This window comes from Penicillium angulare, assembly GCF_028827245.1.
Source record: "Penicillium angulare strain IBT 27051 chromosome Unknown utg000004l_segment0_segment0, whole genome shotgun sequence".
Taxonomy (NCBI): Eukaryota; Fungi; Ascomycota; class Eurotiomycetes; order Eurotiales; family Aspergillaceae; genus Penicillium; species Penicillium angulare.
Window position 1 is genome coordinate 2,924,687 of NW_026623163.1, and position 14,838 is coordinate 2,939,524.

The following is a 14,838-nucleotide window of genomic DNA, read 5'->3' on the forward strand; positions in this document are numbered from 1 at the left end:
ATGTCGCAGATCGAAAGTGAAGGCGGAAAATCAGTGCAGCCGGGTCAAATTGCCACTGATAAGATAAGCAATGGCTCGATAACGGGCGATAAGAGTCTATCTACTTGATGTTGCAGTAAAAGAATATAAGGAAATGTTTAGATAAGATTGAAGTAGAAAATAAAAGATGACAGAGAGGGTATTGATGTGATAATTTACAATTAGTATACAAATATACATGGTCTTTTGTTACAGCTATACAGTGGCCCTTTGATATCATGTTCGTGAGGCCTGTTCCTCCTCGATCAAGTCGATATCATCCTCTAACGGAGTGACATTCTCCACGGGATCAGAGCTTTCCTCTGACAGTTCATCGGGTATTTGATCTGCCTTCCGATCTGGTGAGAGCAAATCTTCTTCAGTAATAACTCTTTGCTGACTCAAAATTTGCTTCTGCAGCGCAATCTGTCGTCGCAAAGAGGCATCCTTCCGCAAGGTTTTATTGGCCGAGAATTCGCCCAATGCTCGCATCAGTCTCTCTTCTGCAAGCACCTTGACATGACCGGCCAAGGTTCGATCCGTGAATATACCGCCAAATCGAAAGCTCAACCATGAATAGAGAATGATTGCTTTATGAAGGACCTCCAGATCATGGACATATTCCCTCCTGCCAGACACCGGTTGTTCCAAAATCTCTAGGTTGAGATGGGGAATATCCAACAATTTTCCTTGGCTATTGGCAGCAATACATCTTGCAAATGATAAATTCATCTCACGCAAGGCTGGATTTCGAACCTCCAGAGGTGCCGCCATAAGGAACAGCTGGTCTGAGATTCTCAGGTCATCCACCGAGTCAATGATCTCGGAGCTCTCGAGCTGACCTTCCGCGTCACACAGGAAGAAGAGGGGGCTCATCTGCGAGATTTCTATGACTCGTTTGATCAAATACTCGAATGGTACGTTTCGAGGAAAGTATGCGGCAAACTTTTGTAGAACGGAGCTTGTAGGGAAGATGCCAGCAGCACGGAGTGGTGCAGGCTCAATCCCCATAGCTTCTTTGATATATGGAAGATCGACGTCTTCAAGACAAGTGACGAGACCAACGTTGGCTCCGTCCTGGCTGCTCCCTTTGATGCCGGCAGGCCGGTATCGCCCAGCTCGTCCGCCAATTTGCTTGATTTCAGGGATGGATAGACGCTGTAACCCACTTGGGGTTCTTTTGATAAGAGTCTCGAAAATGACACGTTTGACACTCCTATACTTGTGGGTTAGTGGGATGTACAGTTACAATAGATTGACAGTAAACACTCACAGATTTAACCCCATGCCAATGGCATCACTCGCCACAAGGAAATCATAGTCATTATCTGGATCATTGAACAATGCCGCTTGCTGCGTTCGAATTTCAGCCGGCAGGCCACCATAGACAATGGCCGCTCGCCTGCCAGTGACCTTTTCGATATCTGCCTTCAAGGTATGGATTCCGACACGAGAAAACACAACCAGACAATCTCCCTTTTGAAGCTTATTTAGGTCTCCTTCAAGACTTGTTGGCATCACCTCCAGGGCGTTTAGTCTCTCGTAGCGATGAATCTCCAGAATGTCCCCAGTAAGTGCACACAACTCTCGAATCAGTGGCACCACTCTTGTCTCACCGCAAAGGTGCAGCTCGGATACCTGGGCTCCTAGCACAGCTCGAGTCCACGCCCAGCCTCGTTTAGGATTGGCGATCATTTGAATCTCGTCAATCACACCTACTTCAAATTCTTGTCCCACGCTAACCATTTCCACTGTATTGCTTACAATTCGCGCTACTTTGCCATCTTCGGGGATTCTGACTTCATCTCCTGTAACAAGGCTGCACGGCACACCGCTATCTTTAAAACGATGATATACCTCCTGGGCAAGCAGTCTGAGCGGTCCAGCATAAAACCCATTCTTGGACTGTTCCAATCGCTTCAGTGCGTGGTACGTTTTCCCGGAATTTGTTGGACCGACATGTAGATGCACCGTTCGTTGGATAGATCGTGCGCGAGGGTACCACTCTGCGGGGAATCGAAGATCGGCGACTTGCTTCTGAGCGTCCAGGGTGGAAGTCGAGTACTGAGAGGTCAGATCGTCTGCTGACAACATATACTCTAGTTCACTCCGTAGCCCTGCCACTCCTCCAGATAAATATGACTTTTGCAGGGTCATCTTCAGCTGTTGTAGATTGCCCCATTTGGCACCTGATTTGGTGTCATCCACCCGACACGCATTCCACACAAGGCGTTTGAACCGATCCCATCCTTTCAATGACTGGCCCGATTTTTTGAGATTATGCTCGGTTTGTCGTAATGCAACATCAACGACGTTGCTGAATTCGCGCGCACGAGCAACATTTTGTCGAGAGCTTAAGGCGCCGGGTTTCCCTTTGCTTTTGTTCGAAGCAACTGCTACCGCTTCGGTTTGCTGTTTCAGCTTCGCTTTCAAGAGTGCTTTGCTCGTTCTTTGCAGGGGAGAAGTCGTTGCAAAATAGCGTGAGGCGGGTTGAGTGGTTGATCGTAGGGTGCAGAAGATCGATCGAATGCCTGTGCCAGTCCATGACTGCATGCCTGGATGCCCGGGGGTTTCCCGCAAATTGTGGAGAGGCTTCGATGTAGGCTGGACGGAGAACGAGCGTGGATCGAAGAAATTAATGTAATTGGATATGCAGGATTAGGCGCGGAGTGGGCGTGACTATGTCGGGGTCCAAGTTACAAAGAGGGAGAAAAAACGTAGCGCATTTGCTTATCGGGGATGCGTTCCCTGGCGCGCGCCACCGGATGATCCACTTCTGCGTCGAAGCTCTAATGGTGGGGAACCACCTCTCCTTCATATACCTCATACACGAGCCACCCAACTCCGTTTTGTGCTCCTGCAATTCCGAACTTTGATTTGGGGGTTTTTCTCTTCTTCCGGTTTGCTATTTTGTACATCCAAGTACACCTTACGTGGGGTCTCTCTTAACTCCGATCAGCTGCAGCCCTCGATTTGTGGGCTGCCCGCCAAACATGGGCGCCTCTATAATTGAGATCCAGCGCGACAGTAGGTGAAACCTTCCAAGATACTTGAAATATGCTTGGAAGATAAGGTGAAACTCACGCAAATATCTCTTCTAGTCATTATCAACACAATCCGCCATGCTGTCGGCCACGAGGTGGGTGGCTCTCTTCTCCCCGCTACTCTTGCTACCGGCACTAACGGCCCTTACCCCCGTACAGTGGAAAGTTCTGGTGGTAGATGACCAAAGCAGGAAATTGATCAATGGCGCCGTGAAGGAGGAAGAGATTCTCAATCTCAACGTTTCCAGTGAATCCTCCTAGAGACTTTTCTTACCTTAAGGCAGCTGGCTAATCTCCGTCACCCCGCAGATGTCGAACAAATCGAGCACCGACGACCGTCCAACCCGGACATGGACGCAGTATACATATTATCTCCGGATTCATGGATTGTGGACTGTTTGATGGCAGATTTCGAAGTCGGACGGTACCGGAGGGCATACCTGGTTTGGACCTCTTGTCAGTGGGCGGCAGTGCCGGAAGAAGCTCTACAGAGGCCTAGCTAACATGTCATGATAGTCCTCGATCCGCAACAACGAGTGCGATTAGACCGATCCGAGATGGCACGAGAGCGAATCGCCGACTACCGTATTATGAATATTAGCTTCTACCCTCGGGAGTCGCATTTAGTCACCTTTCGCGATCCCTACAGCTTCCCAATTCTCTACCATCCAGGCTGCAACAATTTAATTCGCCAACACCTTCAAGAGCTGGCTCAGAAGGTATATCCCGCCCTATTTCCATAAGGGTATCACTCACATACTCATCGTTGTCTAATAGATTGTTTCGCTTTGTGCCTGTTTGGGCGAATATCCCGTCATTCGTTATTACCGGCCACGAACGCCTACTCACGAAGCTGCTGTCCTATGTTCACATTTGGCACGCTTCGTGCAGGATGAACTGGATCAGTTTGCGCAATTCCAACGTGACTTTCCTCCACAGACTAACCGGCCTCGGGGCGTTTTGCTTATTGTAGATCGATCGATGGACACTTTCTCTCCTCTACTCCATGAATTCACCTACCAAGCCATGGTCCATGATCTTCTCCCAATTAAAGACGGCGATAAGGTCACCTATAAGACCACCCTCAACGAAGGCAAGGATAATGAAGAAACAAAGGACATGGAAATTGGTGAAATGGATAAGGTGTGGGTGTCCTATAGGCACATGCACATGAAAGACCTGCTTGGTAAGCTTGGAGAGGATTTCGCCAAATTTCGAGCTGCCAACCCCCAATTTGCCGAAGAGTGAGTACTTCCTTAGTATTTTCTTTGTTTCTTGTATTTCAAGATATTGGACTAAGCTAACGACCGCTTTATAGCAATGACAAGACGAACGTGAACACAATCAAGGATATGCTTGGTGGTTTGACCGAGTTTACAGAAGGTAAAGATTCATACACTCTACATCTGAACATGGCGGAAGAGTGCATGAAATTCTTCCAAAAGAACAAGCTCCTGGAGGTGAGCTCAATCGAGCAATCTTTTGCCACGGGCCTCGACGAAAACTTCAAGAAAGCCAAGAATCTCGCTGCACAACTAGTACAATTACTAGATGACGAGCAGGTTATTTATCCAGATCGACTGCGCTTAATTCTTTTGTATATCATGTACCGCGGGGGACTTCTAGGTGGTGACATCAGGAAGCTTATGGCGCACTCCCAACTGCCAGGCAACAATGGAGAAGTGATCGCGAACCTTGAACTCCTGGGAGTCCGGGTGGAAAAGCCTCTGAAGGACGACAAACCCCCAACACAACCTCTATTCAACCGTCGAGCCCCGGCTCCCGAGGATGAGGAGCTTAGCCTAACCCGTTATGAACTGGGCATCAAGCAACTGCTGGAGGAACAGATCCAGGGCTCGTTGGACCCAAGCGCCTTCCCATACACCCGTCCCCACACTGAAGACGACGGCAGCATGGCCACACATGAAGCACTTTCACAACAAACATCTCTGCGCAGCGCAAAGCCCACATGGGCTCGCACGCGGACTGTAGACCAGCCTCGTCAACGAATCATCGTCTTCATGGCCGGAGGCGCTACCTATCCCGAGTCCCGCGCTTGTTATGAGATCTCCCAGGCCTATAACAGAGACGTATTTCTTGCCACCACCCACATGCTCAGCCCGAGCCTCTTCATCCGCCAGGTAGCCGATCTCAGCGTCGACAAACGTCGCCTAAATATCCCAGCCGAGCGACCGAAGCCAAAGGCACCGGCTCATCTCTTCGAGCGCGAGGCTCCGCCTGCCCCCGCAGAACCACCGCAGAGAAAGAAGCCCATCCCCAACCTTAACCCTCCAGCTCCACCACAGCATCAAATGGCCAATATGTCCCTGAACAATGGGTCACACTCACACTCGCATTCCTCGTCTGATGGGAAATTGCACAAGAAGGACAAGGATAAGAAAGACAAAGACAAAGACAAGAAGGATAAGGATAAGAAGGACAAGAAGTATCGTTTCTTCTAAGTTAGTACTTTCGATCGATCTCTGCGACTCGCAGCTGGCTTTTTTTTTCGCTTCTTTCCTTCCGTCGACTCTCTTGTGCAATGTGGCTCCATTCAAGCGCTGTTGTGATACCATCTTTTTTTTGTTCTACTTGGTTTGTCGATCAGTCCTAAGGGTATTCGGAGGCGCTTCTATTGGAACGAGGTTGTTTGTGGAGCGTTTCTTTCTAGCTTGGTATTCTTAGGGTGGAGGGTTCTTTCGAGTTCTTCATCGATGTATACAAGCGAAGGGACTGAGATAGAGGGAACCATAGTACAGAAAATTCGCAAAAAACATGAAGACTTTGAAACTACGAAAGATAGGATTCAGTGTAGCCCTGTGATCCTAAATTATCTAGTTCAATCCAAAATACTCTAAATATCTGAAAGGTAGGCAACATATGCATCTGTTTAAATACAAAAAAGGGTATCATAATCCATATCAAAACTCCATAATAAAACACACTTTCATGAACCCAAAGTAGGTAAACACCTAAGCATCTTCCCCAAGATACTTCAAAACCTCATCACTCTTATAAAATGCATTCCGCATCTTCTCCGCCTTCTTCTTATCCTCCTCATCCTTCTTCCTCATCTGCTTCGCATTCAACCTAGTAACCGTCTTCGGCTCAATAACAGGAACCTTAATCGGATCTCCATCTTTATCAAGTCCAGAACCCAACCCAGCCGTATCAGTCTTCACACGACCCTTCAACGGCTCGCGAATACCTTCTCGTCCTTGTGCACCGAGACCAAGTCGACTATCCGGATCCCAGCCGTAGGTTGAGAGGTATCGCATTCCGGCGCGGGAACGGTCAAGATGGGACGGTGGGTGTGAGTGTTGGAGACAGACTTGGTGTGCTAGAGATGCCTCGTGGGGGTGTGTTGAGGCTGATGCTGAGGTTTCTGTGTCTTCGAGTGCCTTTAGTAATGGGAGGTTGCATATTTGGCAGTGTTCTGGTCTGGATTTGGAGATTGAAGGTATGCGCTCTGGTTCTGAGGATTCTGTTGTTGGAGGGGCAGAAAGTGTTCTCGGCGGTATGGATTCTTCGCTCAACGTTAATATCGAAGCGGTAGGTATAGGTGTAGATGGAGATGTATTCGATGTCTTCTGCTTCTTAAGCACAATAGATAGATATGTATCTGCGACGTTTGCTTTTGCTCCGGCTTTCGCATCAGAGGTAGAGGTCGTAGTACTCAGTTCCCCCGAACGCACAAAAGGAACCCGTTTCCTCCTAATCCCAGCCCCAAAAACACGTTGGTCTTCCAGCGGGAGGAAATAGTCCTCATCCTCGTATTCTGAGGCCATAGTGCACTCGAAGAACCCGTAAGACGTGGTGGGAATAGTATAAGGAAAGGAAACATTGGTCTGAAAAGCCCAAGCCAGCCGCATAGAACATTCGGTGGCGATAAGATTTCCCTTATCGATAAGCGATAAGTCGATATACGTACACCTTCAGACCAGCGCGGCTTCTTGTCTTCATCCATTCTCTACCTCGCCACGCCAGTATGCCCATCCCCCTCCTCATTCAGGGCGCCGCAAGGGGAGTTAGTTCAATCCCATACGCATGGACTGTTCTCAAGGTCGTACCATGGATTATCCTCTTCGCAGTGCTGAAATTCTATTTCGGCGGAGCCCGCAACACCTCCGAGCGACTTATGCATTCTAAACGAATTATGGTTACGGTATGAATATTCAATCGTATTTGTGCTTTTTTTTTGTTTGGGTATGGGCTAATTCTATCATGATTTAGGGTGGAACATCCGGTATAGGTGCACAAGTTGTTCACGAGTTAGCAGCGCGAGGAGCCCAAATCATCCTTTTAACTCGCCAACCACCCTCGGACCTTTTCATTGTCGAATACATCGATGATATACGCAATTCAACCGGGAACCAGAATATTTGGGCTGAACAGCTGGACTTGTCGTCATTGCACTCTGTGCGCAAGTTCGCAACGCAGTGGATCGATAACGGCGAACCAAGACGACTAGACGGTGTTATTTTGTGTGGAGGGTTAGCGGCGCCGTCTTCTACGAAGGGAAATACAGTTGATGGTATCGATGAAGAATGGCAGGTGAATTACCTTGCCAATTTCCATCTTCTGAGTATTCTTAGCCCCGCGCTGAGGGCTCAGCCGGCACATCGCGATGTCCGAGTGATTTTCACAACGTGTTCAGGGTATATTGGGGCAAAATTCGATCTCGACAGCGTGAAGACGGGTGCATTGAATGTTAAGAATAAGAAGGCGGCTCCTAGGGGCGTTTACGCACTTAGCAAGTTCGCACTTATGACTTTTGCACACTCTTTTCAGCGTCATTTGAGTTCTGTCGCTAGACCTGATGGGCTACCGCCTTGTACTAGGGTGTTGGTCGTTGATCCGGGACATTCGAGAACTCCTGGCACACGACGCTGGTTGACGGGTGGGTCGCTTTGGGGACTGATGCTTTATCTTATTACGTGGCCTTTCTGGTGTTTGGTGCTTAAATCTCCACAGCAGGGGGCGCAGAGTATTCTTTATGCTGCTATGGAGGAAAGCTTTGGGCGTGGAGCCGGTGGATGGTTTATCAAGGAGTGTCGGGAGATGGATTGTGCGAGAGTTGATGTGAGAGATGAGGATGTTGGGAAGAGGCTTTGGGAGTTTAGTGAGAAGCAGATTGAGGAGGCGGAGAAGGCGGGGGCTGTGAAGAGAGCTTACGAGAAGAAGGAGAAGGAGGTTGAGAAGGAAAAAGAGGCGAGGAAGGAGAATTCCTCTGCGAAGGCACAGACTGCTGGGTCTAGACGGAGTAAGAAGAATAAATAATCGGTGGGAAAGATAGATAGTTCAAGAGTCGGTTTGTTTTGACTCTGAAGTCTCATTTGCATTATACATAGACTGGCATGGAAAAGAAAGAAATACAGAAAGCGTTTTATTGCATTTTTTCAGATGTTGATCGCATACTTTTTGTTAATACGTAGTATATTGTAATGGAGAGAAGAACCAATATGAAAAAAGGAGATTCGTTTCAAATATTCTACCGGGATTTCTATACCAACAAATTACACACATATCAACGCATGTAGACATATTTTATCCAGCCATCACATCAAAGAGACTTTTTACTTCTTCAGCTGAGCCAGCAGCTCCGCAGGGGCCTCCTGGCGGTATCCCTGGGGGTTGTTCTTAGTCCAGAGCCAGAGATCCTCGCAGGCCTGCTCGAGAGTGAACTTAGGGGTCCAGCCAAGCTCCTCGGAGGCACGAGTAGCGTTAGCAGTGAGGTTAAGAACATCACCAGCACGACGAGGAGCAACCTCGAAAGGCAGCTTACGGCCAACAGCAGCAGAGAAAGCATCAATCATCTCGTAAACAGTGCTACCCTTACCGGTACCCAGGTTCCAAGCGCGAACACCAGGGTTGTTAGCGCGGAGGTAGTTGAGGGCCTTCAGGTGGCCATCAGCCAGATCGAGAATGTGGATGTAGTCACGAATGGCAGTACCGTCATGGGATTGATAGTCGTCACCGAAGACCATCAGCTTCTCGCGCTTGCCAGTGGCGACCTGCGCCAGGAGGGGGAGCAAGTTGTAAGGAACACCCTGGGGGTCCTCACCCATGATACCGGAGGGGTGGGCACCGGCGGGGTTGAAGTAGCGGAGCAGAGCACCGTTCCACTTCTTGGCCTCGGTCTCGTTGCCGGCCTTGGTAGCGTTGTTGCGCTGGGCGTTGATCACGTCGGTGATGGCGGTCTCAACGGCGAACTTGGTGTTTCCGTAGGGGTTGGTAGGGCCGAGAGGGCAGTTCTCGGGAATGGGGATCATGTTGGGGAAACGGGTGGCGTCACCGTAGACGGTGGCAGAGCTGGAGAAGACAATGTTGGTGACGTTGTGGCGGACCATCGAGCGCAGGAGGTTGATGGTGCCGTAGACGTTGACCATGTAGTAGTCCAGAGGCTTCTCGCCGGACTCGCCAACAGCCTGAATGGAAACAGGAGTTAGTATGTCAATTGATTGCAAGGATCGATATTGGTTATTATAGAATGAGGAGGCAAAAGCAGCAGTAGTTGTCTGAACGTACCTTGAGAGCAGCGAAGTGAATAACGCTGTCAATGTCGGGGTGGGCCTGGAACACCTTGTCGAAGCCATTCTCCTCGGTGACGTCGACATTGACGAACTCGGCCTTCTTGCCAGAGATCAACTCAATGCGCTTCAGGGCCTCAGGGGAGGAGTTGAAAAGGTTGTCAGCGACAACAACCTTGTAGCCAGCATCGAGCAGGGCCAGGGTGGTGAACGAGCCAATGTAGCCCGTACCACTATGAATGCGGGGTTAGTCAAGATTGCAAATTTTGGTGTTTGTTTCTGACTTACCCAGTGACAAGAACAGAACCGGCAGACATTATGATAGAGGAATAGTAATTATTTTTGGAGGATTAGAGGGGGTTTGGAGTAGAGGAGGTGGAAGCAAACGGATGGAGGGGCACCGCATTTTAAGGGGAAATCACCGAGTGGGGGGGGGGACAACAACCCGTCATGTCTATCTTACGTGGCGGGCCCATACATAGTAGCCGGGTGCAGCAGACCTACTATATTCTACAATTGCATGATTGGAACATTGGAATGCTTGATGTTTATTTATAGCTAGGAACTAATTTGCACTATTTCCTCTACCTCCCTTTATTTATTTCCACCCTCAATTGCTCAATTGACTCTACACATTGGGACTTCAATGCAGGTTTTTTTTTTCTCGTTCTATGTAGATCGCTGCGATCGTCGATGGGCGGTGTACGCCACCCAAGGACCAGACCGAAGCTCAAACCCGTAATTCTCCGTGGAGGGTTATGATAGACGACCAATTAACCCCCCGGTTGCTAGTGAAACCGGTGAGAATAGACGAGTTGTGATCAGGCATTACAATCTATCCGAAAAAGCAACGTTGTTTCATTTGAAATTGAAATGATGTGGGCCTACGTGCTCGTCGAATCGGGACCCCGGGCTGCCTCTCGGGCTCAGGGTCCATTTTGTCCCTGTAAAAAGCGGGACCCCGACATCATGTATCATTAAGGACACCTACATGTCTCTACATCTACCTAACATATAACATGTATACGGGTGAAAAACCTCATTTTGACCTATTTAGACCGGCAGAAAACTACATAGTCCGATACCTGTCATAGAGTAACACCCCTATATGCCCTGGATATCGCGAACATTTGAAGTAGGTAAGCTTCAACTTGAAGCCTCCAGGGCTACTATCTTGAAGGTATATCTTTTTGTTCTCTATTGAAACGAGCTTAACAAACCTGAACCTTGGAAACTATAATGCGAAATATTTGTGGAATATACTAGTTCTGCGTTACTATATGTAGTATGTTTCCACTAGTCTTTCCATTGGTTTGTCTAATTGTCTTTCCACTTGACTTTCTAATCGTCTTTCTTCTTGTCTTTCTAGTCGTCTTTCTAGCCGTCTCTCTAATTGTCTTTCCAATTCTCTTTCCAATTCTCTTTCGACTTGTTTTCTATCTATGCAGGGCTTACGGTATAAATAGCGGTAAGGGTTAATATAGGGCTAAGGGGATTTTTTTCCCGCTGGCCGCTGGGGTCCCCCATACATGTACATGCACAGTTGATAGGCATTCACATCTAGTTACCTAGTAGATACACAGGGAATTGAATTCACATACACCAGAGCCTCCAGATGTCCTTATACTTGTGGTTGATCCATCCCACCTAGAAACCCCCCTAAGTGATGAACAAAGGTTTTTGGAAAGGATAAATGAGAAAAGAAAGGGAGTTATAGAAAAGCCACACAAATAGATGAGTAAATTGATTGGTATGAGCAAAGAAAAGAGGAACAGCATAAAGAACATGATAGCTCCAGTCCAGGGAGTATGTATTACCCTAAAAATAGTCGGGTCAAGCCAGGACTGGAGGATGGGGGAGGAATGAGAAGAGCCCCTAGGGTTTGGTTTCCCCAAGCGAAGTCCCCAAGGCCGGCACGGGGGGGTGGTTGCATTTTCAGCTGTACCCAACAGTGCATTTGAATCAACAGTAATACAGACCAAAAAAAGTCATTTCCACAATAAATGGTGGATGGCCTTGGGGATATCACTTGCTTCGTCAAGTACGGTTGGTCATAGATGGACGTGATGCGCATAAGAGGGTGCAATGCGCCATGGTATATATTCGGCGGCCCCTGCGCAAAGAGAGGGCTGGATAAAGGTGGCCCAGTAGATGGTCAAATCATTTAACCAAGAAGCTCCACGTCCAAACCAATGGCTCGCATGAACAGGTTAACATTGCCCAGGCGCTGGCTGGCCATGTCAGCGGGGAGAGATTTGCTGTAGCTGACAGTTTCCATGACACGGTCCCTAGAAAGAATCGGTTAGCATTCGGTGAATGGCAGTCATCAATTATGGTGGTTTTACTTACTTGACAGCAATGACCAGGCGCTGTTGTTGCTCGGGGCTAGCACCAATACCAACGGCGGCAAGGAATTGCCACACGTACATGTCGTCTCCAGAATTGATCGAGCCAGGGAAGATATGAACCAGGCTGGGCTCCAGCATGTCGAAGAGAACATTGAACTTCTCTACCCATTGTTGCCAATCACGCTCAGACGCTTGTCCTGCCTCCTTGACAATCTCGGCTCGGCTAAGCAACATGGTCAGGATGCCCAGACCAATCTTAGTGCGAGCCACCGCAAGGACTTGGGTTTGAGCAATCACCAGACCCAACAAACCAATGATGATGTTGAAGGGGGCCTCGTTCACGTAGCCCAGCAAGCTTGGCATCACAGCAAGAGAGAATAAATCAATGGCTTCACGCACAGCCACGGGCAGCTGGGAATCATTGGGACCGGATGCTTGTGCAAGATGAACAACATCCAAGGTATCCAAGTGGACCACGATCATGGTAAGAATAGTGACCCGTTGCTCCTGGTCGATGTGACGGAAGATACGAGGGATGGCTTTCTTACCCTTGGGGTATGATAAGAATGCAATGAAAGGGTGTGGAGTTGTTGAATTAGGAACAATGGGCTCCATGACCTTGAGAGCTTGCCACAGTTTTTGGTTAAGTGATTGAACCTTTTGTCGCCATTCCATGTGCTCTTGAATAGCCTCTGTGTCGCCCTCCTCTGGGGGTGGTGGCATTGTGCGTTCCATATCCTCCATGGACATCAGGGCGTTGTAGACAGCCTCAATGTTGCCCAGCAGAGATTTGCGGTCTCCAATACTCAGATTGGATTGCAACTTCTTGGGACGGGCACCTTCCGAGCTATCGGGTCGCTTGATGTTGAGCATATGCTTCGGGGCTTTGGCATTGCTGAAGGAAATTTTACCCAAGCTGCCTTCAATGATAAGCTGCTTGTTCTTTGGCTTAGCCTTGGCCGCCTCGACAGCACGCTGGACTTGCTGCTGCATACGCTGCATATGGTTGTCCGCGTTGTTAAAAGCCCGGCGGTTTCCATGGCCGCCGATCCGATTGCCAGTTTGGAGAAGATAGGTTTGAGCAAAATGACCCAAGGGCTGGTGAGGATGTTGGCGGGGCGCACCGCGAATCTGGCTATAGACCTGATAATAGAAGTCCTCCGCCAGCACAGCTTCAGGGTCTGCATCTACCACATTTCCAGCAGCAGCCACGAGCTGTTGAAGCTGAATACGGGTAATGAAGTTCTTGTCCTGGGGTGTCATCAAGCCATTGCCTCGTGACAAAAGGAAGATTTTATGGTTGCGCTTCGCTCTCTTGGCGTCCTCCATGAGATAGGCATTCCTTTGCTCCTCTGTTAGATGAATAAGCTGTTCAGTGTTGGTAATCACAGGCAGTCCACCGTTTGGTCCGCGAGAGGGCGGGGGTGGCACATGCTGTCTCTGGACTGGAGGCGGACCCGGATGGCGGGGATCTTGAGCTGGCAAGTCCTGGGGAGGGCGGTTGTTTTGGTCGAACTGCTGTAATGGTTGCCCAGGCATCATAGGCCCGGGGCTACCATACATCGCCCGGGGGTCTGGCATGTGTGCGAGGTGGGGTGGAAGTCCGCCCTTTTCAAGGTGAGCCCGGAGGATCTCCGGAGGAATATTACCTGGGAACCCATCAGGTAGCATCGGGAGTCCTTGAGGATGGCGGGGAAAGGACATGTCAGGCATGGACTGAGGAATCGATTGCGTTGTTTCAGGTCCGAAAGCTTGGCCTCGATTACGCATTTGGGCTTCAACCTCTTCCAGGCTCATCATCTTCCGATTCGCTGCTGGCATCGTGGGGATCATTGCTGGACTCGGATCCCGCTTCTCTTGTGCGATTCCCCACACGCTGGATTTGGCCTGTAAATCGGGGATGTAACCAGGGTCCGAGTACTTCTCATATCCGGTGCGCTTGATGGTCGGTTCGGCGTCGTGCTGGGCAGGTACATAGGTGTCCTGCGGTGCGGCCGGGGGAGCCCGGGCGGCTTGGGGGTTTTGGAGGGCATAGCGCATTTGCTCCTCGTCAATTGCATTTGAAACCTCAGCAGTTCTACCGAAGAAATCAAAGTCCCGGCCGACAGCAGCTCCGGCTCCAGCTCCAGCTCCGGTATTTCCACCACCACCACCACCACCAAATGTATCGTCGTTGAAAGCATCTTGATCGTCATCAAGCTGGTCTCCTAGGCCATCATAGGTATCCTCGAAGTCAATGCTGAGAGGTGGTTAGAGGTAATGCGTCTTATTTGAATCAATTTAACTGGTAAGGGAAAGGTGGTTTCTCACCCATCATCTTCGACCGCTGTAGCTCTGGCAATGTCGGCGAAGGGGTCGGGGTTCTCGAAAAAGCCCCGGGCAGCGGCGGGACCGCGATCGCGGTCCCTAGGCAGATTAGTATCGAAGCCAAAGAAAGACATCTATGGCCGAATGGAAGAGGTGGGGAGGGAAGGAAAGGGGAGAGGTAGATGATGGTGGGGAAAGATTTCCAGAAGTTGCGAAGCTGGGAAGTGCAAGTGCGGATGCCTCAGGCAGCAATGCCAAGCCCCCTCCATGTTCCTCCGATCGTGCGCGTTTCAAGTTCGCATGTTAAAATGACAGGGAGCTTAGAGATAAGTAGATATACCCAGGCAGAAAAAGCGAGCATGAGATTGGAGTTCAGGAATTCTGAGATATGATTTTATCACTCAAAGGGCTTATCATCAATGTATGGCTTCAATGGCTGGTCTAAATTATACAATGTATGCCGATTCCGGTATCTCCCCAGTACTCAGTAATGTTACCTCTATACAACAACTCTAGCTCTCGACATGATAGCCGCCCATTTTATATGGGAGCCTTCTGGATCACGCTATTTGCTCTAGCAGCAAGTCATCG

The 14,838-nt window shown here is 49.3% G+C and overlaps 6 protein-coding genes across 6 annotated transcripts; 2 read left to right on the forward strand and 4 right to left on the reverse strand.

Annotated features, from left to right (window-relative positions):
* Positions 1–255: 255 nt before the first annotated feature.
* On the reverse strand, positions 256–2,571 carry N7478_005036 (ATP-dependent RNA helicase SUV3; the record flags this gene model as incomplete). Its single annotated transcript, XM_056921250.1, has 2 exons — positions 256–1,234; positions 1,292–2,571. 2 exons carry the CDS (start codon positions 2,569–2,571, stop codon positions 256–258), a joined length of 2,259 nt encoding a protein of 752 aa, XP_056779287.1.
* A 440-nt stretch (positions 2,572–3,011) lies between these two features.
* On the forward strand, positions 3,012–5,524 carry N7478_005037 (Sec1 family protein; the record flags this gene model as incomplete). The annotated part of the gene is made up of 7 exons (XM_056921251.1): positions 3,012–3,045; positions 3,120–3,157; positions 3,222–3,309; positions 3,372–3,518; positions 3,579–3,781; positions 3,840–4,306; positions 4,381–5,524. 7 exons carry the CDS (start codon positions 3,012–3,014, stop codon positions 5,522–5,524), a joined length of 2,121 nt encoding a protein of 706 aa, XP_056779288.1.
* Positions 5,525–6,034: 510 nt separating this feature from the next.
* On the reverse strand, positions 6,035–6,850 carry N7478_005038 (putative G-patch domain protein; the record flags this gene model as incomplete). The annotated part of the gene is made up of 1 exon (XM_056921252.1): positions 6,035–6,850. The coding sequence occupies one exon, from the start codon at positions 6,848–6,850 to the stop codon at positions 6,035–6,037; it is 816 nt and encodes a 271-aa protein (XP_056779289.1).
* A 200-nt stretch (positions 6,851–7,050) lies between these two features.
* On the forward strand, positions 7,051–8,342 carry N7478_005039 (putative oxidoreductase; the record flags this gene model as incomplete). Its single annotated transcript, XM_056921253.1, has 2 exons — positions 7,051–7,227; positions 7,296–8,342. 2 exons carry the CDS (start codon positions 7,051–7,053, stop codon positions 8,340–8,342), a joined length of 1,224 nt encoding a protein of 407 aa, XP_056779290.1.
* A 296-nt stretch (positions 8,343–8,638) lies between these two features.
* Positions 8,639–9,909, reverse strand: N7478_005040 (NAD-dependent epimerase/dehydratase family protein; the record flags this gene model as incomplete). Its single annotated transcript, XM_056921254.1, has 3 exons — positions 8,639–9,490; positions 9,591–9,825; positions 9,881–9,909. The coding sequence occupies 3 exons, from the start codon at positions 9,907–9,909 to the stop codon at positions 8,639–8,641; spliced, it is 1,116 nt and encodes a 371-aa protein (XP_056779291.1).
* A 1,847-nt stretch (positions 9,910–11,756) lies between these two features.
* On the reverse strand, positions 11,757–14,381 carry N7478_005041 (deadenylation-dependent mRNA-decapping factor PAT1; the record flags this gene model as incomplete). Its single annotated transcript, XM_056921255.1, has 3 exons — positions 11,757–11,880; positions 11,942–14,179; positions 14,251–14,381. The coding sequence occupies 3 exons, from the start codon at positions 14,379–14,381 to the stop codon at positions 11,757–11,759; spliced, it is 2,493 nt and encodes an 830-aa protein (XP_056779292.1).
* Positions 14,382–14,838: the final 457 nt, after the last annotated feature.